Source organism: Coturnix japonica, chromosome Z, assembly GCF_001577835.2.
Source record: "Coturnix japonica isolate 7356 chromosome Z, Coturnix japonica 2.1, whole genome shotgun sequence".
NCBI lineage: Eukaryota > Metazoa > Chordata > Aves > Galliformes > Phasianidae > Coturnix > Coturnix japonica.
This window is the reverse complement of record NC_029547.1, coordinates 36,838,972-36,863,498: the sequence shown is the minus strand read 5'-3', so window position 1 is coordinate 36,863,498 and position 24,527 is coordinate 36,838,972. Positions and strand designations below refer to the sequence as shown.

The following is a 24,527-nucleotide window of genomic DNA, read 5'->3' as shown; positions in this document are numbered from 1 at the left end:
CAATTGTCTTGAATACAAATATTAAAATCAGTCAGCTGTGAATGCAGGTGTTTAAAATTAAGAACACTACAGCTTGTGCACATAAATGGGATTGAGGCTGAGGTCTCTAAGGAAATCTGTCTCACTGTCCTCATGTTAATTTCTTTCAGTTTTCTTTGTTGTATGAGGTGATTTCACTTTTGTAATTGAAAACAGCATGGAACAATTTAACTGAGAATCTTCTTTTACTTTAGGACAAAAATATCTCAGGACATTGAAAGACTTATTCATCAAAATGACATTATTGACAGAGTTGTGTATGACCTCGATAATTCCAGGTAAGTTTTTACCCTGCTGGAAACAGTACTTATGGAAAAACAGTATTTATGGAAAGATTCAAAATAATGCTTTAATTATCAAGTATGGACTAAAAAACTCAAAAAATCTGAGTTTGCTTTAGTCAAATTTGTTTTATTTATTTTGGCTCCTTTTCTTTTTGTACTCTTAGCTGTTCAGTACCTGAAGAAGTAGATGTTTTGAAGTTTAATTCCAAATTTGAGTCTGGAAACCTGCGCAAAGTCATTCAGATCAGAAAGTAAGATATTTCAGCTTTTCTTTTTACATGCAAGACCTTTCATTTTTTATTTTTTTTAAAAAAGATTTATTTGTTTTTGTTAATCTTCAGAAACGAGTATGATCTAATTCTGAACTCAGATATAAATAGCAATCATTATCATCAATGGTTTTACTTTGAAGTCAGTGGAATGAAAACAGGCATTGGTTACCGGTTTAACATCATCAACTGTGAAAAGTCAAACAGTCAGTTTAACTACGGTAAGATATATTTCCCATACTTTGAGAAGAAGCATGTAGAAAAATATCTGTACTAGACAGCTCAGCTGCTCCCTTTCTCCTCTCTCAGTCCTCCTGGGAACTGGTGCATTCATGTTTTCTTAGAGATCATATTTTTTAAACAGGACTATTAGAGAATGTTTTGACAAATATCTATAAAAAAGAAAAAAAGGGTATCTGAAAACACTGGCCATCATTTTCTAAAATAACTTTTTTGTTTTGAGTGAAGCCAAAACAAAAGAATTCTCCTGGTGGCTGTAGCTACAGTGTGTTGTAAAATCCTTGTGGGAATGACACCACTGAAGCCTGTTGACTAGCACAGGTAGAGGGGAATGACAGCTAATGTATTAAAACCACCTGTAAATCTATTTTCAGAAGCGAAAAGTAGATGAAAACCATCTCAGAGTTGGTAGGAAGAGAGCTGAGAAGGAAAGGCGTGTCACCTTTGAACTACTGGTCCTCATGTGTGACTCCTGTGATCTCTAGCTCCCTGCACTTTGTGCCTCTTCCAAAAGTTTGCTTGATATGCCTTTATTCCAGTTTTCTTTTTAAGGGAGGCTGTCATTCAGTGTAAAAAATTATTTTGGTGTTTTTTTGTTTTTTTGGTTTTTTTTTTTTGTTTGTTTTCCTTCTGGGTATTCTGAAATATTAATTTCAGAATATTTTAAATATTCTTTATTTATTATTAATAATAATTAATATTATTAATTATTATTAATATTTATTATATAAATAATATTTATATAATATTATATATTAAATATATTAAATAATAAATAATAAATATTATTTATATTTATTATATAAATATTCTTTATTTTTTATTATTATTATTATTTATCTAATATGAAATTTTAATACTTTAAGAAGGATGATTTCCTCCCACACATCCTTAAACTCTTGGAATAGATTAACAAAATATTCTTAGTCTTAATTTACAGTTCACATTGACAAAGCTCCAAGAATGCCCAGGTAGTTTAAACAGTAGCATTATGTTTTTAAATTATTTACTAATCTTCAACAGTTACATTGGTTATTCATTTATGTTACATACACATGCTTGATAGTTAATTTTGCTTTTTATTAAGTACAATGAATCAGTCAATATATCTATATCAATACTTAACTCAGAAATGAAAACTGTTCAGTTAAAATGCGGAATTTTCTACTCCAGCTTGATTTTAGTTATTCAATTTAACCATACTCTCTGAAAAATTTAAGCTGTTACTTAAAAGAAAAAAAACAAAACAAAAGAAAAAAAAAACCCTCTGAAATGATGAGTCACCTTTACAGCTGTTTGTGTGAATGGATTATAGTCCCTGCTTTTTGTACTGTCTTTGAAGCCTTTTTGTAGTGGTGAGTTGAATAAAGTGTGACCCAAGATTCTCATAGGTTACTGTTTGTGCTAAACACAGTTTTCTTTTACTAGTTTTGTTCTCATCTTATGTAGGCCCATTTTTTGTTTGTTTGTTTGTTTTAATTTGCTATTTTGTGAACATAGCTAGTTTGTAGACTTTTGTAAAAATGCTGATGTGGTCTGTTACTTGTAAGATCTTGTTCAAGGTTAAGCATTAAAATGAGATGCATTTTTCCTTTAAGGTATGCAGCCACTTATGTATTCTGTTCAGGAAGCACTAAATTCTCGACCCTCTTGGACTCGTGTTGGAGCAGATATTTGTTACTATAAGTAAGTATACCCATCAAACATACAACACTTCTACATTTAAGATCAGTATAGCTAGAATTTTTGAGGAAAAATATTTGCTTCTGACTTTTGATAATTATATTTTAGCAGTTTGGTTTTGAATACATTTTTCTTTCTCAGATAGTGTGGAGCATAACCAGAGTGACTGTGGCCAGAATATAGAATCTTGTGGTTTTTTGGTTTTGTTTTTGTTTTTTAACATACAGCTAATGCATAGTACATCTTTCATCAGATATTGCCTACTATCTATCTAGAGATCCTGTTTATGGAATGCACACATACACACCTGAAATATTAATGGTGATTTCCAGTAGTATTGACTAAGTGGTACTTGTGTTTTGTCCTTTGTTTTGCATGTTTCAAACACTGTAGAACAATCCAAAAAACATAGGACAAGAATATACAACATTTAGTTTTGCAGCCTTTCTTTGTCAACAGTTGTTTGCTTCTTTTTGTTTGTATATGCACTCATGTCTACTTTATTTGATATATGTGTATTCCTGCTATCATGAATTTTCTTTACAGACTGTGGGATTTAATGGATTTAACCTGAATAAACAATGAAGAGAAATAAAATCCCTAAAAATTTTATTCCTCTTACAATGTGTGTTCAGAGATAATCAGTGATAATGAATAGTATTCTGGTATGTTTACTATCTTTATTGTCTCCTAGGAATCATTTTTCAAGAAGTTCGATTGCTGCTGGTGGTCAGAAAGGAAAATCTTATTATACAATTACTTTCACAGTGACTTTTCAGCATAAAGATGATGTGTGCTACTTTGCTTACCATTATCCATATACGTACTCAACACTGAAGGTGAGAAGACTGTGAAGTATTACATAGATTTTTGGATTATGTGATACATGGACATTCATTACTCAATTTTTACTTCTTTCTGTAAGGTTCAAAATGGTGAGAGATTAAAATTGAGAATGTTCATAAACTATTAGTATTTAGACTGGCAAAGAGTGAAGGTTATTCTAAGGAACAGTACCTGGGATTTTTTTTAAAAAAAATATTACTTTCAGACTGAGAGGTTTTCCTCAGAACAATAAATCATAATTGATTGGAAAACTATACAGAACCCAGCTGAGGGACTCAAGCATCTTTGCCCAGATTGATGGATTTGGCTGCAGATGACCTGTTTGGACATTCAGTCAGTAACATCAAATCTGATTGTGTAACCCTGATGCCCACCCACTGGCATGGAACAGATTGGTCCTCACAAATAACATTCTACCAAAACTTGCCTAAATACCAAGTGTGGACACTCAAACCCCTTTCATTCTCTTCAGCTGCCCAGGACTGCTGTAGCAGTGCAGAGATCCTCCTTCACTAGATTCACAAGCACACATACATTTGTGAGGTACTGCCATGCAAAACCTGCCATCTGTGCTATACTACAGGGTTCTAACCTCTCTTGCCCACTGTACAGACCTACTTGTAGGCTAGTGCAGATGGATGCTTTCTAGCACATGAATGCGCACATGCCGTCATCATTGCAATTCCTCCCAACTACCAGCATGTGTGTCTGCCCACATAATCACCCTGCCCAGACCAGGTACTGAAACTCAGTGGCTAGTCCAGCTAGCACTTGCTGAAGCTTTGCTTGTAGTTTTTCAAGCCAATCAATTATAGCCTGGAGACATTTGATCTGTGGCATTGTTTGTCTTGTCTACCTTGTTTATCTCTTTTGTTCCTGATTTTTGGGTCAACTTTTATATGTTATCTTCTTCTGCCCTGGAAATGTCTTCAATCAGGAAACTTGAATGAAGCAGGGGTGCTCGCCTTCTATGTACCCTTCGTATCACCTTAGTACCCTTATAGTATCATCTAGATGAAAATGAAGAAGTTTATTCTCTGTGTATTCTTCCTCAAAACAGTTGAAGGAATGGGCTGTATAAAGAAAAAGTATTCAGTTTGTTGGATATACGGACAGTGGTATTTGATGTTCAAACTTATAACAGAAACTTTAACGTCATTTACAAAGATTAAAAAAAAAGCATTAAACAGGACATGGAATAGAGTGTCATAAATGATTACAAGAGATTTGATGTATTTTTTTCATTATATTTGTGATGAAGATGCACCTTCAGAAGTTGGAATCTATGCACAACCCTCAACAGATATATTTTCGGCAAGATGCTCTCTGTGAAACTCTGGGTGGCAACACTTGTCCCGTAGTCACTATTACAGCCATGCCAGAATCAAATTACTATGAACATATCTGTCAATTCAGTAAGTGTGATTTTTCTTTCTCAGCAACTGAAAATAATGTAGAAAATGTGTGAAGAAAGTAGAGTATTAACTAGTGTGCATTGTAAAAATAGTAAAAAAGAACAAACACCAAACAACAACAAGAACCAAAACATTAATGTATCACATGAAAGGCGTGTAATATCCAACATTAGTTTTCTATTTAAATATTCTTGTAAGTAGTCCAATAAGAATATTTATAGGTGACTTCTATCAAGAGTTAAATCAGTTGATAGATGTTTTTTGCATTTAACATTTTGCAGTCAACCCTCCTTGGAAAGGTTCTAAGATTTTTTTTTTTTCTCCAAAAGTTTAGAATATTTGCTTATCAAAAAGAAAATACTTCCTGGAGCGAAATCTATAGCCATATCTAACCTGTTTTTTATTTGAACTGAACTTTCTCAGCATTCCTCAAACTTTTATTCTCTACTGGGGAAAGAAAAAACAACCAAAAAAAAAAGACATCAAACTTATCATATCATGTTCACTGACTCAAGCTCGTTATGCTTATGTCTTGGGTTGAATTTAAAGCTGTATTGTGAGAATTCAATAATTAGCAGTCCATATAGCAGTATTCTGGTAAGCTATGTTAAGCATTCCCTGTTTATTTGTATATTCTGAAAAAGAACTCCCAAATAGTCTATCTTAGTAATAAATGAAGCAGGCTATTGCCTGTTTTCAGTTAACAGGGTGTTTAATTATCTTGTTTGCAACTTCTCTGCACACTTCTTCTAGGGAATCGTCCTTACATTTTCCTATCTGCTCGTGTACATCCTGGAGAAACTAACTCAAGCTGGGTTATGAAAGGAACACTGGAATATCTTATGAGTAATAACCCAAGTGCCCAGAGTTTACGAGAATCTTATATTTTCAAAATTATTCCCATGCTCAATCCAGATGGTGTCATCAATGGGAAGTAAGCATAAGTTTTTACTCACAAATATTTAACCTGTAATGCTTAATCTTTGCATCTGTAATTTAGAAGTAAAATATCTAAATTAATCCCCAAGCAGTGCAATGTTTAATTACAAGAAAATAACAAGATTGCTAGACAGTACTTTTCATTTTTTGTTACGCCTTTTTTGGCTTTAGAGGCAGGTGCAGTTGTTTCAAGAATTCAAAAAACCTAAAATGTATTTTCAGTTAATTATGGGTGATAGCCATCTCTTAATGATATAAAATTAGTTTAATTGTCTCTCATTGTCAAACCCATTATAGATTTGAGTACAACCTATCTTTATTATAGGAAAAGGTATGAACGTAACCGAACATTTGAAGTTAAATAATTCAGGCTGTAATTGAAAATCTAACACAGAGTCAACTGAGAAATCTGTCCCCTCAGACATAATGCAAAGACAAATACACTTTAGATAACTGTAGAAATACAAGTATCTGTTATCTGAGAAGTTATTGGTGAAAGTTTTCTAAATACAGGGATGATCTTTCTTTGCTGCTTTTTTTTGCTTTTGTTTTCTTCTTGTTCTCTCAACAGCACGTTGATTCCTAATCACTTCATGTTACTTAGAACTAGCATTTAAGTAGAGTCACAAGGCTTCAGTTTCATCAGTGTGTGAACAAGATTACAATAGACTTCGTATAAGAAGTGATTTGTTTTTAGATTTTCTGTAACATAACTTGAAAGGGAAAAAAAATACCTCAAAATTTTCTAATAATTGCAATGTCAGGAAACTGATTTTTTATTTTTTTATTTTTTTAACCAAACTCTTCCAGAGCAGGTTGTAGTGACAAGGGAAACCTGAGGTAAAAAGGGAGTCTTACTGAAAAGTGACAAGGTGATACAAATATAGTACAACTTGTGTTTTTCATCCCCCATCCCCTAACAGCCACCGTTGCTCTTTAAGTGGAGAAGACTTAAACAGACAGTGGCAAAATCCAAATCCAGATCTGCATCCCACAGTTTACCATGGTAAAGGCTTACTGCAATATCTAGCTGCTATAAAGCGTTTGCCTCTGGTGAGTATATCTGCATAAGCCATTCCAGAATCTATCAAACTTTAAAAATTGGCTTGGTGAACTACTCTTATGGGAACTTTTGAATCTGAATCTGTTTTTATTGCTAGAGGTTCAAACGCTTCTTAAGAACCTTTTTTTTCACAGTGTAAAAGTATATAAGGAGTTTTGTTCTTTTTTTTTTAAACATTCAACAGTGAAAATATAAATGCAATAAAAGGATAAAAAATTTTAAATTTGATGTCCCTTGACTTTATTTTGACATATGATTAATTGCAGGTTTACTGTGATTATCATGGTCACTCTCGCAAAAAGAATGTATTTATGTATGGCTGCAGCATCAAAGAGACCATGTGGCACACAAATGTTAATACTGCCTCTTGTGATATAATGGAAGACCCTGGTTACAGAGTAAGTTTGATACTCATACCTTTCTCAATTGGATGAATTTGGAGTACACTTTTCATATAATTTCATGATTTTATTCTGATCAAATAGAATTTCGTAGTATCAGACTTACTTAGAATTTTTTTTTAGTCCATCTATATATGTCAAGATATTTTGACAGCTTTAAATATCATTTTTTGCTAATATGGGGTTTAATGTTAGAAAAATGCTTTTTTTTTTTTTTTTTTTTTAGTTAGCATTGTGTGCTTTTTCTGCTCGAAACCATTTAGCAAATGCTTGAAAAAATATGCTTTTATGGTGGAGTCACCGACCATGGGAGTGTTCAAGAAACATTTGGATGTTGTGCTGAGGGATGGGATGTGATTTAACTGGGAAGTATTGGTGATGGTTGGACTGGATGATCTTCTAGGTCTTTTCCAACCTTGATAATTCTGTGATTCTGTGATTCTGTGATTTATAATTAGTCAGTTAAAAAAATAACAACCACAATATTTTAAGTATGGCAAATAATATTACAGCATTAAGAAAATATGCAAAATACAGAAATACTTATTTTTATATAAGGAAAGAAGCAATTGTGGTGAAAACATACAGTTACAGGACATGTCCCTGATACATGAACATAATCGACTCATGCAACCAACATCTCTTGAATGGTATAAGCTTTTAATAATTCCTGAAATAAGATTCAAGGAATTATGTGATAATTTCTTCTGCATACCTCCATTGCTGCCTTGTGGCAACTGCGAATCTGTGCAACTAAAGTGTCCAAAACACATAGATTTTCTGAAGAGATGCAAACAAAAAGGACTTATGGGTGCTGTGATGGTTGGAGGCTGTCCTGAGCACAGTAATCATGAACTGATAAGATGTCTAGATCTTCAATGAAGCAAAGAAAGTGGTTCACAGAAATGCTACATTGGATTCCAGGTGGTTGAGTTTAGCATAATTTGACACCTGTTTGCTAGAATCCCTTTCAGAATAGTACTGAATGACAAAGGAGTCCTGGAAGGTTGTTTATTCTTCAAGAATGAAGTGTTAAAGGCGTGCTCAGTTTAGGGCTCCTTCCTACAAGAACTATATAGAGTTTCTGGAACATATTCAGAGAACAAAACTTGTGAAGGAGCTACTAAACAAGACAAATGATGAGTGACCAAGGGCACTGGGGTCATTCAGTCTGAAAAAAAAACACCTCTCTGCAATGTACCTGAAAGGAGCTTGCAGTTATGAGGATGTCAGTCTCTTTTCTTAGGTGAAAAGCGGTAAGATCCAAGAAAATGGTCTCACGTTGCACCTTGATGCACTAAAGCACCAGGGCAGGTTTACACTGGATACTAGTGTATTCGGTGGAAAACTAGTGCATTCAGTGAAAAAGAAGGAAAGGGAACTATAGGCAAATGAGCCTCACATCTGTGCATGCGTACATCATGGAGCAGATATTCCTGAAAGCTATGTTAAAGTATGCACAGAATGAGGAGCTGTATTGAGACAGCTAGTATGGCTTCTTCAAGGGCAGATAGTGCCTGGCTGATCTGGTGGTCTTCTATGTTGAAGTGATGGCATCAGTAGACAAAGTAAGGGCAACTGGTGTCAGGTACCTGGACTTATGCAAGAGCTTTGACGTGGTTCCATACCACCTTCCTGTTTCTAAATTGGAAAGATACAGATTTGAAGGCTGGACTATTCAATTGGATTGGTTGGATGGTCACAGCCAGAGGGTTGTGGTCAATCACTCAATGTCCAGGTGGAGACCAGTGAAGAGTGATGTCTTCCAGGGGCCTGTCTTGGGTCCTGTACTCTTCAGCACCTTAATTAGTTATGTAGACATTGAGATCAAGTGTACTCTCAGCACATTTGCAAATGAGACCAATCTGACCAACCTTAAGTTCTTTTCTAAGAGAGTGGTGAGATTCTGGAACAGGCTGCCCAGAGAGATTGTGGATGCCCCATCTCTGGAGGTGTTCAAGGCCTAGTTGGATGGGGCCCTGGGCAGCGTGGTCTAGTATTAGATATGGAGGTTGGTGGCCCTGCATGCAGTAGTGGATGGGAGCTTCATGATCCTTGAGTCCTTTCCAGCCCAAGCCATTCTATGATTGTCTGATTCTCTGATTCTGAGCAGTGCAGCTGATACAACAGAAGATGGGGATAGCATCCAAAGGGACCTAGACAGGCTTGATAAGAGGTTCCGTGTGAACCTTATGAGGTTCAACAAGGACTAGTGCAATGAGTCTGGCCAATCTTAGATAGCTGTACAGACTGGGAGAAGAAATCATTGAGAGCAGCCCTGCAGAGAAGGACTTGGAGGTTTTAGTGGATGAAGAACTGAACATAAGCCAGCAGTGTGCACTTGAAGCTCAAAAAGTCAATTGTCTTCTGTGCTGCATCCAAAGAGTAGTGGCCAGCAAAGTGGTTTTTACAATACAGGTGATTGTCCCCCTCTGCTCTGCCCTTTCAAGATCCCACCTGGAGTACTGAGTCTAGGCCTGGCTCTCCCACTACAAGAAGGACATGAAGCTGTTGGATTAAATCGAGAGGAGGCCACAAACACGATCAGAGACCAGGAGCATCTCTCTTATGAAGATATGCTGAGGGAGATGGACTTATTTAGCTTGGAGAAAAGAAGACTCTGGAGAGAGCAGCTTTCCAGTACTGAAAAAGAGTGTATAACCAGGAGGGGGACCAAATTTTTACACTGTTTAATCGTGGTATCACAGTATCAGTGTCACAGTCTCGTGCGGGTTGGAAGGGACCTTAGAGATCATCAGGGGGATTCCCCGGGATTCGAGCCTCCTGTGTAGCAGAGCAGCACTTCTACCACTTGCGCCACAGGGGGGATTTGAACCTGGGCCTCCGGTGTTGCAAAGCAGCATTCCTACCACTGCGCCACCGGGGCACACACAGTAGAAGGGAGAATTATTTTAAACTGAAAATTAGGTATTAGGAGGAAATACTTTAGTCAGAGTGGGGTGAGGCACAGGAACAGGTTGTCCAGAGAAGTTGTGGGTGTCCCCATCCTTGAAGACCAGATTGGATGGAGCCCTGAGCAGCCTGATCTAGTGGGTGGCAACCTTGCCCATGGCAAGAGTTGATACTAGATAGATGGAGAGTTGATACTAGATAATCTTTAAGGTCCTTCACTAGCCAGTCTGTGATTCTATGGTATAGTTTAAAAAATTCCAGCTGGTTCAATATTATTATTTGTCTGTTAAATCTTAACTACAGCTAAATTTTCTAATGGCAATCTGCAATTGAATATTTTGCTTTGTCTCCCTTTCATAAATGAAATAAAATAATCAAGATCTCAAGATCTCTTTCAAATTACTATCCTGCAGGTACTCCCAAAGATCTTGAGTCAAACTGCCCCAGCATTCTGTATGGGCAGCTGCAGCTTTGTGGTGGAAAAGTCCAAGGAGTCAACAGCACGAGTTGTTGTCTGGAGGGAGATAGGAGTACAGAGAAGCTACACAATGGAAAGCACATTATGTGGCTGTGACCAGGGCAAGTACAAGGTAAGAAAGTATGTAAGCTAAACTGTTCTTGCTCATAATTTCTATCATTTGCATTGGTATCTTTTTCTATAAACCCGCTTGCTTGCTTGTTCACCTTAGACTTTTAAAACTCCTCTAAGATCTCTTGTGTACTCTAATGTAAAATGAAATTAAACTGGTTTCATAACAGTCTCTGTCACTAAAAACCCATCATTTCTATGCTGTGCTTATTGGCTGATATAACAAGCTTGCTCTTAATTATTACTTATAGCACATATGAATGCATGGGCGCCTCCAGTGGCGCAGTGGTAGGAATGCCGCTTGCAACATTGGAGACCCGGGTTCAAATCCCCCCTGTGGCGCAAGTGGTAGAAGTGCCGCTCTGCTACACAAGAGGCTCAGATCCCAGGGGTTGGACTTGATGATCTCTAAGGTCCCATCCAACCCGCACCAGACTGTTATACTGTGATGTAATTAAAAAATTTAGACAACACTTTTTTCTAGTGGATTGTTAAGATTGGATGGTGATAAATACCAATTGAAAAATAAGAATTTTCTTTACATGTAGCAATTTTAGAGTTTACCATGGTAGTTCATGGTTCTTCAGCAAGAATTTAGTGAGGTTCCATATGGAAAGCTTATAATGTAAAACAGTTTCATATTGATTCACTGGCACTACTAAATATCTGTCTTCAGGTAAACTCATCATAGTTGTTTAGCTTCTCAAATTGCAACTTGTCTTCAAGTTGTGTCCTCAAAAGAATTAATAGGGATGCATGAGAAACACTAGGTGACCCTGGTGGTTGTTTCTTACTAGCAGAGAACTTACTTTGCAAGGAAAACTTTTCTAGGAAAGCAACAAATAAAGAGAAATAAAGAACCTGAAAATAATGTCTTCAGTTTCTGTGACTGTGTTAAATGTAGCTACAGATTGAAGAAAGTTTTTGAGGTGAACGTTCAGAGAAAAAGTCACGATTTCCTCTGCTTCAATATAGCGATAAGAACTACCAATTAAGAAAAAAGGCCCGAAATAAAAAATAATGTGCTTGACGAGAAAGGAAACCGTAAGGTTAGGACAAGAGAGGGGGAAAAAAAATGTTTTGGCAAGGAATATTAATGTATGTTCCAATACCTGTACTTATCTCTCCAGGCATCAGAAAGACAGATATTTTGGCATGAATTTTAGTAGATCTATAACTACTGAATGAGTGAGTTAATTTTCTTGATTAACAATAGAAGCATTCCTGTTATCATCAGAATATTCCTTCATCATTTCAGTTGTTCATCAGATAATAACATTATGGAGCTTTAAAAAACAACCTATCCAACTTTGAAACCTCTGGAATATTCTTACAAGCATCAACATTCATGGCCTTTGCAACCTTGCAATAGAAAGTTCATAAGAAAGATGAACTGAGATACCTTATGGGCAAACTTTTAAGATGTTTAGACTGCAAAGCCCTTCTTCTGTAAGGGAGGAAAAAATGATTGTATTCCATGGAAAATCGCTTACTCAGTTGGGAAGATCCTCCTCTCTTGTGATAAACAAGTTGATGTGATTAAATTGCTCTTCTATCACTTAGTTCATTTGGAATCAAACAGTTTCTTCATCTGTTGAACATACAAGAACCACCTTCATATTTTTCATTGACCATGATACTGTTCTGGTTTATTAAAGAAATATATCAGAAAAGCCAAAGCTGCTAGACAGAATGAGAAAAGCAACATTTCTTAGAAGAGATGAAGAGACTGGGATTTTTTTATTTTTTATTTTTTTATTTTTTTTTCCTGTGGAGAGAGTAAGGTCAACATCTCTGTGAATGAACGCATGGTATAAATTGGTTGACATGTTTCATAATATGTTATTTCAAAACACAGAAGGAGTTAAAACTGTAGAAATTCCCACCTGCTTGCCACCCAGAGGGATGTGGAAGTTCCAGTCTGACAAATCATGTACGGTGTAAAAGTTTGAAGAACTTTTCTTCTGGCTTTCTGTTATCACAGAATTTTATCAAGCCATGAAGATTACTCAAAAATTATGTTCTTTTGAAAAGAAATGGTGAGTCTCTGACAAAGATGGATATCAAATCTTTTTATTAAAAAAAAAAAAAAGTTTCGTTTTCCTCAGTGGTGATACCAGGCTGTTTCCAGTTTGGAAGGAAACAGGCTGTTCAGCTGAAGTTCTTACCTGAATTTAGGATCATCTGTGACAGTTTTCTCTGGGAGCAATCTTGCTTCAGCTGCTTGTGTGTTGTTCTTGTAACACAGTGAGAGTTACTGCTGCAAATATGGCCTGATCATCTCTGATTCAATATGCAAAGCCAAAAGTTGAGATGAGACAGTGCTCAGAGACATACAGATAATAAAGATGCTAGATAAAGGGAGAATTTCTTCAGTAATTCAAATAACATGAAAGCTGAACATTAACTGAATTAGGAAATCCATGCCTTTCATGTTTGGAAAGTAATAAGTTTGGTAGTATGACTTAATTTTTAACTGCACTGAGAAGGCTTTGCCATTTGGAAATTCTATGATGCACAGAAGAGAACTAAGTTACTGTGATCCTTCTATCTCTAGGCTTTTCAGTTCTCAAAAATGATCAGATCTTCATAGTCTCTACTGAACAAAAAGAAAAATATAAAGTTTTACTGTCCACATGACTTCTCCAAGTCTTAGTCTTTGTTTTCAGTCTTTTAAATATGTATTACAGGAAGATACTTCTCAACTTAATATGGAAGTCTTTTTTGCATCTTTGTCCCCATGCATCAGAATTCATTGTTGTGAAGAGCTAGTCAGATGAAGGCATTTGCATGATATACCTAGTAACAAAGACTTCAACTGGCGGTATGAAATACTACTGTCTAAAAGGATGACAACTATGTAAAACATTAAGAAAGAAAGAAGAATGAAATTATATGTGAATTAAAAAAAATCTACCTTGGGGTGGCTAAGCTTGTGCTTAAAAGCAGTGTTTGTAACACTTAAGGCTCATTGTTAGGCCACAGTTGAAGGTGGTAGAGTAGTAGTCAAGTGTATTCATAAGATTAAGAAGAGAATCAACAAGGCTTCAGAGAAAATGAACTTCGTCTCAGGTCCTTAGTGCAATTGTTTATCATTTCCCGAAACAAACTTTGTGTACCTCATTTCATGGGAATAGAGAATTGTCTGATGGAACATCAAGAACGGATTAAGAAGTTTTATTTTTGGCAGCTCTGTCATTGCATTCTCCGTTACTCAAAGAAATGACAAAAAGCAAATCCAGACTCTGGCTTAGGCTTCTACCGCAGTACAAATTGCTGTACAAGTGCTTCACAGATACATATCTCTCATCTAATCCATTTTAGGTCTCTTAGTTATATCCTGTTTCTATTGTTCTGAAAATAGCAGCCATGAAACACGCACACGCTATTTATCTTTCTAACAATTGTCTTTGCACTTTATTTCATACTGTGCTCTTGTCCTTCTTCAACTCGGAGTCACTCCTCTTATATTGCCTATAAGGAGCCTGCCAACTAACTGTGCATTCTTTGGCAACAGATAGACAATGATTGGAAAAGTTTCTGAACATCAAGTTGTACACATTAGTAATCTGTGTAACAGTGAGATTACTGTTACCCTTCTCCTTCCTCTTCTGCATACTTGTTGCCTCTTGTCCTTAATGTTATTTTAATCTCTTTGGGGCAGGGACTGTGTCTTCCTGTGATTAGCGTAGTGGAGCCCCGACTATGATTGGGGTCTTCGAATGTTACTGACGTGCAAACAAATACAAAACAAAAACAAAAATTTGGCCTCTGTGGATAAGGTTCTGCATTGAGAGTGAGGAGAACTGATTTCTGTTCCCAGCGGGGTCAGTGACATGCTGTGAGACACTGTGCAAATCGCTTCAACCCTCTCTGCCTCCATTTCTCCATCAGTAAAATGAGGATAATTCTTCCTTTATTTATAAAGTGCTTTGAAACCTACAGCACAAAAGCATTATAAAAGAGGTAAGTAGTATTACTATTAACAATAATACTTGGTATCCAACTCTTATTCACTGCTTTCAGGTTTCTTTACCATTTGACTGGAGGACGACAATTTATAGTATTGCTTTAGTTTTCTTGCTAGTAAAAAGCACTTTGTTTATGAAAACTACTGATAAAAAGAGAAGCTACAGGAAAAGTTAAGTCAACTTTTCCTTTTTTAAAGTTTGCAATTGTTCAAAGCAGAAGTACATGAAGAATGTTTAGAACCTAACAATTAGAAATACAATTTTTTTGAACCTTGCATTTTATAGTATAGTATCAGTGTGGCAGTGTGCAAAGCTTGTGTGTGTGTGCCTGTTCTAGCTTTTAGGAAAAAAATATACTCTGTTCTTTGCCTTTAATACATTTTTCTGCTGGACAGCTTAGCTTGTCACTGGTTCCTGGTTCTTCTGCTCTTGTGCTTATTTTGCCAAAGCATCTTTTGAACTATCTTTTTCCTTGAAAGGATTAGAAGATACAAACTAATGCTCCTGAGATAAAGAAGATGCAGAGGGAAGACTGAGTGAGATTGTGACGCTTAATCTGTTGTTGTGTACTTGGTTAGTTAGTGACTAATTCAGAGTGCTGAAGGCCACTCTGTAGTATCATTCTCTTTTCATAAAAGAGTTGATTTCAGAGGTACTCTTCCTTGCATAATTCACTGCTCACCAAATTGAGTGTATGTAATCTGATGGGAGAATTTGTCATTTATGTAATATTGGGGAAAAATACATGACTTCTACTTCTTAGATACTTTTCATTCTTGACTGGCTATCTCATTCCAGTTAGAAATAAACTATGACTTTGGATTCTTTTTAGTTACTAAATGTCTGAATAAATTCTTTCACAATTAAATTATGTAAACCTATCTTATAGGAGAAGAGAGACTTGATCATGTAAAGGAGTAATAGTATTGTTTTGAATTGTCTAATTTATTTCTTTAAACATATTGATGAAATTGCTCACAGACGCCGTTTGAATTTATTCATTTTTAAAGGACTTCCTGAAGAATCTTGCATTTAACAACTTAGTGTTTAAAATTCTTTTTTTAAAATTCTGTCTCAAGTTTTATAAATAATTTAGACTTTTAAATTTGGACATGATCTCTGATCTCTCCTCTTAGTGCTGTGATGTTCTATGAATATTGATGTGCTAGAAATGTTAAATGGGAGGCTCTGAAGAAATATGGTAGTGTTCAGGAAGGGCTGTTCTCCCTGAGGAGACTCAATTTGTTATCCTTTGTTCTGTTTGTTTCTTGCTAAGTGTTTATACTACAGTTCTTAAATGTATCATAAATAGTTATTTTGCTGTATGTGTGCGTTCATCTGCAGGTATCTATTTTTAAATCTTATTTTTAAATTAGGGTTTGCAAATAGGGACAAGAGAACTGGAGGAAATGGGAGCCAAGTTCTGTGTTGGCTTACTGCGTTTAAAAAGAATGGCTTCCCCTTTGGAGTACAATCTGTCTTCTGGTCTGCTGGATATTGAAAATGAGCTGATCGAGTCAAGCTGTAAAGTGACAAGGTAGTACACACTTGTTATATTTCATTTTTTGGGGGGAAAAGAATAGTTTCTCAAATGAAGTGAACGTTCTCTCAAAAATGTTCTTCTACACATCAAGAAGAACGATGATCTGCTGTGACATGGTAGTTTTCCAATATACTCACATTGCTGTTACGCTACCTTGTTAATTCACCTGCTTCAAACTTCTGAAGAAAGCAGTAACACACAGCTAGATTACTTGCTGCATTTGTTACTGGTATAAATTTTAAAGTAATCAAGGTGTTATTACATACAGTAAAATACTAAGTCTCAACTATTTCTTCCTGACAGCATTTTTTTGTATTGCTGGTTACAGTATTAAAATTTTATTTAGGCTGACTTGAACTATGTAAATTGAATGTCACCTTAGGAGCTGAAAGTTTTTCCTTCCCCTTATGATACAAATACATAAGACATTTGAAGAATTTAAAACATGTTAAGTAATGTTTAGGTCACCAAAAAAGGGATTGTACGTGTTCAGCAGTCAGCTCATTAAGTTACCAAATCATTGAAGCTAGATTGATTTACAAAATATGCATAATATTCCATATATCCATATATGTAATAATTTACTATCTGTGCATGCAATTTGCAATACAAAGTAAAAGAGTTATTTCAAATACAAAGACACCTTTCTTTAAATATGGCTAGGAATTAAATAAAATAAAGTTACAGATATCAGAAAAGCATTAATTTAGAATATAAAAAGGCAAGATTTACAAGCTATAATATGTTATCCCTTGGCGTATTTTGTACTCAAAATGGATTTACAGTAGCTTTGGCTATAGCTCCAACTTAGCTAAATTAATGTTGGGGAAAAATTGATTGCTGTTTTTATAGAACTAAAATAGCGAGGTGCTTGAAACTATGACTTAGATACTGTACTAATGAGGAATTTGTCTATAAAATGTGCAAAACTAGTGGAGGTTTGGGAGGGCATCAGTGATTCCCTAAAGGGGGGGAAATTATGTTCAGTTTCTATATGTAAACACCTTATCAGAATGTGGAATACTGAAAACAAATGAAGCTTGAGTTCAGGAAGGTGGGAAAATCATCAGGACAAGTCAGCATGGATTTTCAGCAAGAGGAAAAAGTCATAGAATGGTTTGGGTTGAAAGGGAACTTTAAGCCCATCTGGTTCCAACCCCGCTGCAGAGTCACCTCCCTCTAGACCAGGTTGCTCAAAGCTTCATCCAGCCTGGCCTTGAATGCCTTAAGCGGGATGTATCCACATCCTCACTGGGCAACCTGTTCTCACCACCCTCACAGTAAAGCATTTCTTCCTAATATTTAGTCTAAATGTACCCTCTTCCAGTTAAAAATATTTCCCCTCATCCTGTTGCTATCTGCCCTTATAAAAAGTCCCTTCCCAGCTTTCCTGTAGGCCCCCTTCAGATACTGGAAGGCCTCTGTAAGAGCCTTCTCTTCTTCAGGCAGAAGAGCCCCAATTCACTCAGCCTGCCCCTGTAGGGGAGGTCCTTCAGCCCTCTGGTCATCTTCATGGCCATCAGTTCAGTGTACTCCTTCAATTGGGGACTCCAGAACTGGTTGCAAAGGCATGCTTGACCAATTTGATAACCTTTCATGCTGAAATGACTGGCCAGATAGATGAGGGAAGAACAGTGGATATTATCTATCTGAACTCCAGTATGACTCTTGACACAGATTTACATAAAATCTTCATAGATAAACTGATGAAGTATGGACTGGATGAACAGTCAACAAGCTGGATTGAAAGATGACTGAAAGGCCATACCTGGAGAGTGTTGACCAGAGTAGTATAAAGTCTAGTTGAAGGGCGTTAGCTTTGTAGTGCAAGGTTCAGTAGTGTGTCCCATCCTGTTCAGCATCTTCATTTATGGTCTGTGTAATGGAGTACAGTGTACCCTCAGCAAGTTCTCTGAGTCAGAACTGGAAGAAGGGGCTGATATGGCAGAGATGGGGACCTTGACAGGCTGAAGAAATGAGTAGAGGCAAAGCTCAGTGAAGTGCAGCGTCTTTTACCTGGGGAGTGATAACCTCATGCACCAGTATATGCTGAGGGCAACTAAGCTGGAGAACATCTCAGCAGCAGGGCACCTTGGTGTCCTGATAGATCTACACAAGCTAAACATGAAGCAGCCATGTGCCTTTGCTGCAAGGATGAATAATGGTATCTTAGGCTGCCTGAAGACAAACATTGCCAGCAGCTTCAGAGTGACAGTTTCTCTCTGGAAAACCTGCAGCTTGAATTTGTATTCAGATCTGGGCCCTCCTTTACATAAGACAATTTATTTGGAGAGAGACCAACAAAAGCCCCTAAGATGAATAAGGGACTGGGGTGCTTTCTGTAGGAGGAAAGGCTGAAAGAGGTGGGACCCCTAGAGAGTGCTCAGGGGGTAGATCTTGTTGTTAGGGTGACCTAATACCTGAAGGGGGCTTGTAAGAAAAACAGAGCCAGGCTGTTTTTGGTAGTGTCCAGTAACAAGACAGGATACAATGAACAAAGGCTGAAACAGAGGAAATTATGTTTAAGCATAAAAACAACCCAGCTTGCTGTGGGTGTTCTCAGATGCTGGAATATGTTTTCCTTGGGAGCTGTGGAGTTTCCACTCCTGGAAATATTCTCAAGTCATCATTCAGAAGAACATGTTTGTGGGCAGCTATATCTAGGTAGCCAAGCTTGAGAAGGGAGATTGGACAAGATGGTTTCCAGGGTTTCTTTCTAACTTCAACCATTCTGTGAGTCAATGAAAGTAAAAGAGTGTTTCTAAGTCTGCCTTCAAAAACACTGAATGCTGGCAGTCCTTATTGGAGCAATTGGAATACAAGACTTCTCCTGTCCATTAGTGCAGGATGCTGAACTTCCAGATTAAATACAGATAAGTTATGCTTATTCTGTCACTTCCTCATATGCTGCCCTGAGTGTGTATTTTCAAGACTAGGTTTTGTTTGGTTTTATTTTCACTTGCAGCTGATATCAAATGTTAAAAAGGCTTTATAATATTTTCCTGTCCAGAAGCGTTAAATAACTGTTAGTTTTATTATAACCAAGCTTCAATATAGATTCATCTCTTTGAAATGTTTAACTTCAAATTGCAGTATTTTGAATCGAGATGTGTTTGTAATTGTTAGGGTGGCAGAACAGCCCCAGATTTCCAGATAGCTTTGTTTCATCTGGTGCCTCAGATTCAGAATCTACATTTTATATTGTCTGTATAGAGAGGTTAATGTGGCAGTTCACAGATAGTTGTAGTATTTTAGAAAGAAACATATGTGCTGTATTTCTCAATCTGTTAATGTTACACATGGTTGAGTGGCATTGAAACAGCACTTGCTGAATTGAGGAGTGTCATACATGAGTCACTCCTTGCAGTTTCTGGCAGAGAGTTAAGGAAGCATCAGGGTGGAATAAAAAAAAGGTGAGAAGTCATGTACCAGTCAGCCTCATAACATACTACTTTATATAAACACATTCACAAAAAATCCAGCGGTAACGTTATTTGAGGGAGGTGAATAAAGGAGTAACAAGTGCTTGACATTGTTTCCAGGGTGGGTGGCAGCAGGGGTGCTAAGGGGGACTGCGAGGAAGAGAGTTCAGTTGTGTTTTACCATGCCAGCCCTTTAAGTGATCCTCAATGGGAAAGACTGGACTAAATGTAATACTAATCTTGCAGTACAAATTAAATTTAGTACCCTGAGAGATGTGGTAAGGTTTGCGTAGTGAAACAAAAACATGACTGCATATTATGACTTACTGGAATATTTTTTACCAAATAACCTGACCTCTTTTGGAAATTCTAGCCATTCCATTAGTTGTTTTGACGCTCACTGGTGTGTTCTAGAACATTTTGTATTTTGTTAATTTGATTTAATTATGGTAGAGAAGCAGACTGCACTTTTCTGAATGCTTTTGGGTATCTACAAAACAGTCGAAAGAGCTGACTGCTAAAAGGGACTGTGTGAAAGGGAAAAAACAACTGCAAAATTCATTTTTCTGCACTTACACTCTTAGATTTGAGAAAATGCATCAGTGTGGTAGGGGCAAGGAGTGCGGTGCTCGTGTTGGGAGAATGTGACAAAGATCCTCTTGCAAAAAGGTCTCCTTTTGCCAGAAGGAAACCAAATTTGACCTACTTTTTATCTTTCCATCTTAATAACTGCCTGGACAGAATTACAGTGTAAGAGAGACATGTGTACTAGGAAGTGTAGGGACAAGAAGATTATTAAGTTGTGGAATGTCTTGAGTTGGAAAGAACCATAAAGATTATCTTGTTTCAACACTCCTGCTATGGGCATCTTGGCCACCCACCAGATCAGGCTGCCCAGGGTCCCATACAATCTGTCCTTGAACTCCTCCAGGGATGGGGCATCTGCAGCATCTCTGGGCAACTTGTTCAGTGTCTGAGTGAAAACTTTCCCCCTAACATCTAATCTGAACACCAGGCAGCACTTCAGTGCTGTGCAGGTGAAAAAGCACTGACATGGGCTGCTCAGAGGTTGTGGGTTCTTCTCCTTGGAAATCTTCAGAAGCCAGGATGTATTCCTGGGCACCCTGCTCTGGTTCTTATTTGGCTAGGGGTTTGGACTAATGAGGAAAGGTTGAGGGAACTGGGCTTGTTTAGCTTAGAGAAGAAAAGGCTCCAGAGAGACCTAATTGCAGTCTTCCAGTACTTGAAGAGAGCATTTAAACAGGAGGGGGAGCGCCTGTTTATGAGGGTGGATGGTGATAAGACAAGTTTGAAACTGAGACAGGGGAGGTTTACATTAGAGATTAAGAGAAAGCTTTCCACACAGAGAGTGGTGACGCACTGGAACAGGTTGCCCAAGGTGATTGTGGATGCCCCATCCCTGCTGGCATTCAAGGCCAGGCTGGATGTGACCTGGGCAGCCTGGTCTAGTGGTTGGCGGCTGTGCCTGTGCTGGGGGAAGTTGAAACTAGATGAAACCAAATAAATAAACATCTACGTTAAGTGGTTAGATGCAGGAGGTGCAAAAAAGTTGTGCATTTGTTGAAATGCGATATACTTGTGTTATGGTTTTGCAATTTGGTTGGTGTTGGTATTCCACATCAGAACACCATGCCTCATAATGGGAGTAAAGGGGACAAGTTTTTTTTTCTGTGGACTGCCTTAAATGGGCGTGTGGGGAGTGGCACCACAGGGGAAGTGGGGAAGGGGACAGGGTTACTGGCCCGGCTCCCTGCGAGGAGACAACGTGGTCGGAGCTTCCCGCCTTCCACAGCTCCATCGGTGAGATTGGGGACTTGGTATTCTCTTTGTTGAAACTCTCTTGTTGTTTAGCGTTATTACGTTATTAAACTGCCGATCGTTCTCAGATCACCTTTTTTTCTCCTTCATTTTTTGTTAGACCTAATCGCAATCTTCCTTCCCTTCCCCTCTCCCTAAACGCACGTGGCTGGGCCGCGCCGCACCATGCCGTGCCGTACAGTGCCACTAGAGAGAAGGGGGGAACTGTTGTTCCTGCTCCCCCAAGTTTGTTCCCACTGTCCTGGAGTGAGCTCTAGAGAGAATTCCGTGACATTTTTGGTGGAGAATGCGGGCAATGCTCTGGGCAATGTTTTGGGCAGTAATTAGGTGTTTTTTTTCAGCAGCCCTGTATGTAGGACTGATAGTCCCTGGGTTCCTGTGGTCCTGGCTTCAGAACATCCTGTTGGTGGGGATATGGGTAGATATATTAAGCCGACAGCTGGCAGGGATAGGGATACCTGCCTGGCTCCCTTCCAGACTAATGAACATCACAGACACTGCTTGAACTGGCTCACGAATGCTCTGAATTCCTTAAGTATGACTAGGGAGTCAAATTGGAATACTGTGTTGTTAGTCTCTCTAATTGTAGTAGTTTACTATAAATTGCAGAGAGACTTGCAAAGAATAGTGCAGAGAGACTCAGGAAAAGGGCCAGAAGCATCGGGACCCCCAGTATCAGGTAATCTCACCCCTGAACACCAGAGGGACCTTGGGAAATTAATAGAACTTTTGAGTGAGGGATTAAAAGAACTGGTGAGTGAGGGTGGGAGATCAGGGGGATCTCAGAACGAACGGCTTATGAAGAAGATAGAGAGTCTCGAGAATGAGATCCAAACCCTAAGGGGAAGGTGCCAAGTTAATCCCAGCCAACCACAGGAAGCACCAGAATCAGTGTCAGTTCAGAGATGGGAACGTGTGTCCTCACGTCTGGAACGGACGGAGGAAGTAGAGGAAGATCCAGGCAAGGGACCCTCCCCAAAACCACCGAGAAAAGCAACTCAGAAGACTAACAGATGCGGAGAGGATAGTGATGATGAGGGAAAAGTCACTGCTTCCTTTATTCGTAAACCTCTGAAAATTACTGAAATCCAAGGTACGAGAAGGGAGTTTGCCCGACTCCCAGGTGAACGCCTTGTCACTTGGCTGCTCCGGTGTTGGGACAATGGGGCCGCCTGCATGTCCCTAAGCTGCAATGAGGCTCGTCAATTAGGAAACATTGCTCGAGACTCATCTATTGATAGAGGGATCAGCAGATGTCTCGATGGAGTCGCCACTCTCTGGGAGAGGATGCTATCAGCTGTAAAGGCAACCTGTCTTCTCAAAAGTGATTTGGAGCCTGTACTGGAAAAATGGAGTACAGCTGAGGAAGGTATCCAGTACCTGAGAGAAATGGCTGTGGCAGAAATGCTGTTCGATCCCACGTTTGTCCCTGGGGACCCAGAGGATTACCATGACCCAGAAAAGGTGAGCGGTACTCCGGAAATATGCAAGAAACTCATACGGTCAGCACCAGGGAAGTATTCCAGTATACTATTAACGAACTCTAACAGGTATGATGAGCTGGATAGAAGACCTGCAATTTTTGAGCTCATCCTTTCACTGCAAAATACCGAAAACACACTACTGCCACACCGTACCACCATCGCAGCCATCTGTCAAATGGTGGATAGACTGGACCGAATGGAGAGAAAACAAGACAACATGCAGAAGAACTGGTCCGTGGCAAGGAACCACAGTGAACCTGTGGCAGTCTCAGCCATCAGACGCAAATGCCCGCCTGTCCGAGTGAATGACAGCAGTGAGCCTATGTCATGTGGTGCCATGTGGAACTACCTGCGTGACCATGGAGAGGATATGAGGAAGTGGCATGACGAACCCAATTTTGCACTGTGAGCACGGGTAAGAGAATTACAAAAGAGGTCAGCCACTACTGAGATTGCCTCTACCGCTTCAGACAACCAATAGAGGGGCCCTGGCCCCACCCCTCAGACAAGGGGGGGGGAGGGATAATAGAGTGTATTGGACTGTGTGGATTCGGTGGCCTGGCACATCAGAACCACAAAAATATAAAGCACTGGTGGATACCGGTGCACAGTGCACTCTGATACCCTCAGGTTTCGAAGGGACAGAACGGATACATATACATGGGGTGACTGGGGGTTCGCAGGAACTATCTGTGTTGGAGGCCGAGATAAGCCTCACTGGTAGAGACTGGCAGAAACATCGTATAGTGACTGGCCAGGGGGCTCCTTGCATACTTGGAATAGATTACCTAAGAAGGGGACATTTCAAGGACCCCAAAGGATACAGATGGGCTTTTGGAATAGCTGCTATAGAAACAGACAATATTAAGCAGCTGTCTGATTTGCCTGGCCTATCAGGGGACCCGTCTGCTGTGGGGTTACTACGGGTGGAAGAACAACGGGTACCAATTGCCACGAGAACAGTACACAGACGACAGTACCGTACTAATAGGGATTCCTTGCTCCCTATCCATAAGCTCATTCAACAACTAGAAAGTCAGGGAGTAATTAGTAAGACCCATTCACCCTTCAATAGCCCCATATGGCCAGTGCGCAAAGCCAGTGGAGAATGGAGGCTGACAGTGGACTATCGTGGCCTTAATGAGGTCACACCCCCATTGAGTGCTGCAGTGCCAGACATGTTGGAACTCCAGTATGAACTGGAATCGAAAGAGGCAAAATGGTATGCCACCATTGATATTGCCAATGCATTCTTCTCTGTCCCTTTGGCCACAGAGTGTAGGCCACAGTTTGCCTTTACTTGGAGGGGTGTTCAGTACACTTGGAATCGTTTGCCCCAGGGGTGGAAACACAGCCCGACCATCTGCCATGGGCTGATCCAAGCCATGTTGGAACAGGGCGGTGCTCCAGAGCACCTGCAGTACATAGATGATATTGTTGTGTGGGGTGATACAGCGACAGAGGTTTTTAAAAAAGGAGAACGGATAATCCAAATCCTCCTGTCTGCTGGTTTCGCTATTAAGCGAGACAAAGTGAAGGGCCCTGCCCAAGAAATCCAGTTTCTAGGGGTGAAATGGCAAGATGGGC

General features: G+C 38.7%; 1 protein-coding gene across 20 annotated transcripts in view; it reads left to right on the top strand.

The window, feature by feature from the left end:
- The window catches only part of AGTPBP1 (ATP/GTP binding protein 1), a 69,083-nt gene that overhangs the window by 33,637 nt on the left and 10,919 nt on the right, over positions 1-24,527 (top strand). For 17 of the 20 annotated variants that reach the window (XM_015849223.2, XM_032441155.1, XM_015849224.2 and 14 more), the window contains 11 exons: positions 234-317; positions 488-574; positions 665-813; positions 2,431-2,518; positions 3,210-3,354; positions 4,623-4,776; positions 5,530-5,710; positions 6,639-6,768; positions 7,045-7,176; positions 10,506-10,682; positions 16,029-16,189. In XM_015849223.2, coding sequence (XP_015704709.1) covers positions 234-317; positions 488-574; positions 665-813; positions 2,431-2,518; positions 3,210-3,354; positions 4,623-4,776; positions 5,530-5,710; positions 6,639-6,768; positions 7,045-7,176; positions 10,506-10,682; positions 16,029-16,189 — 1,488 coding nt within the window. The other 3 variants (XR_004305503.1, XM_032441158.1, XM_032441157.1) reach the window with 3 other exon arrangements.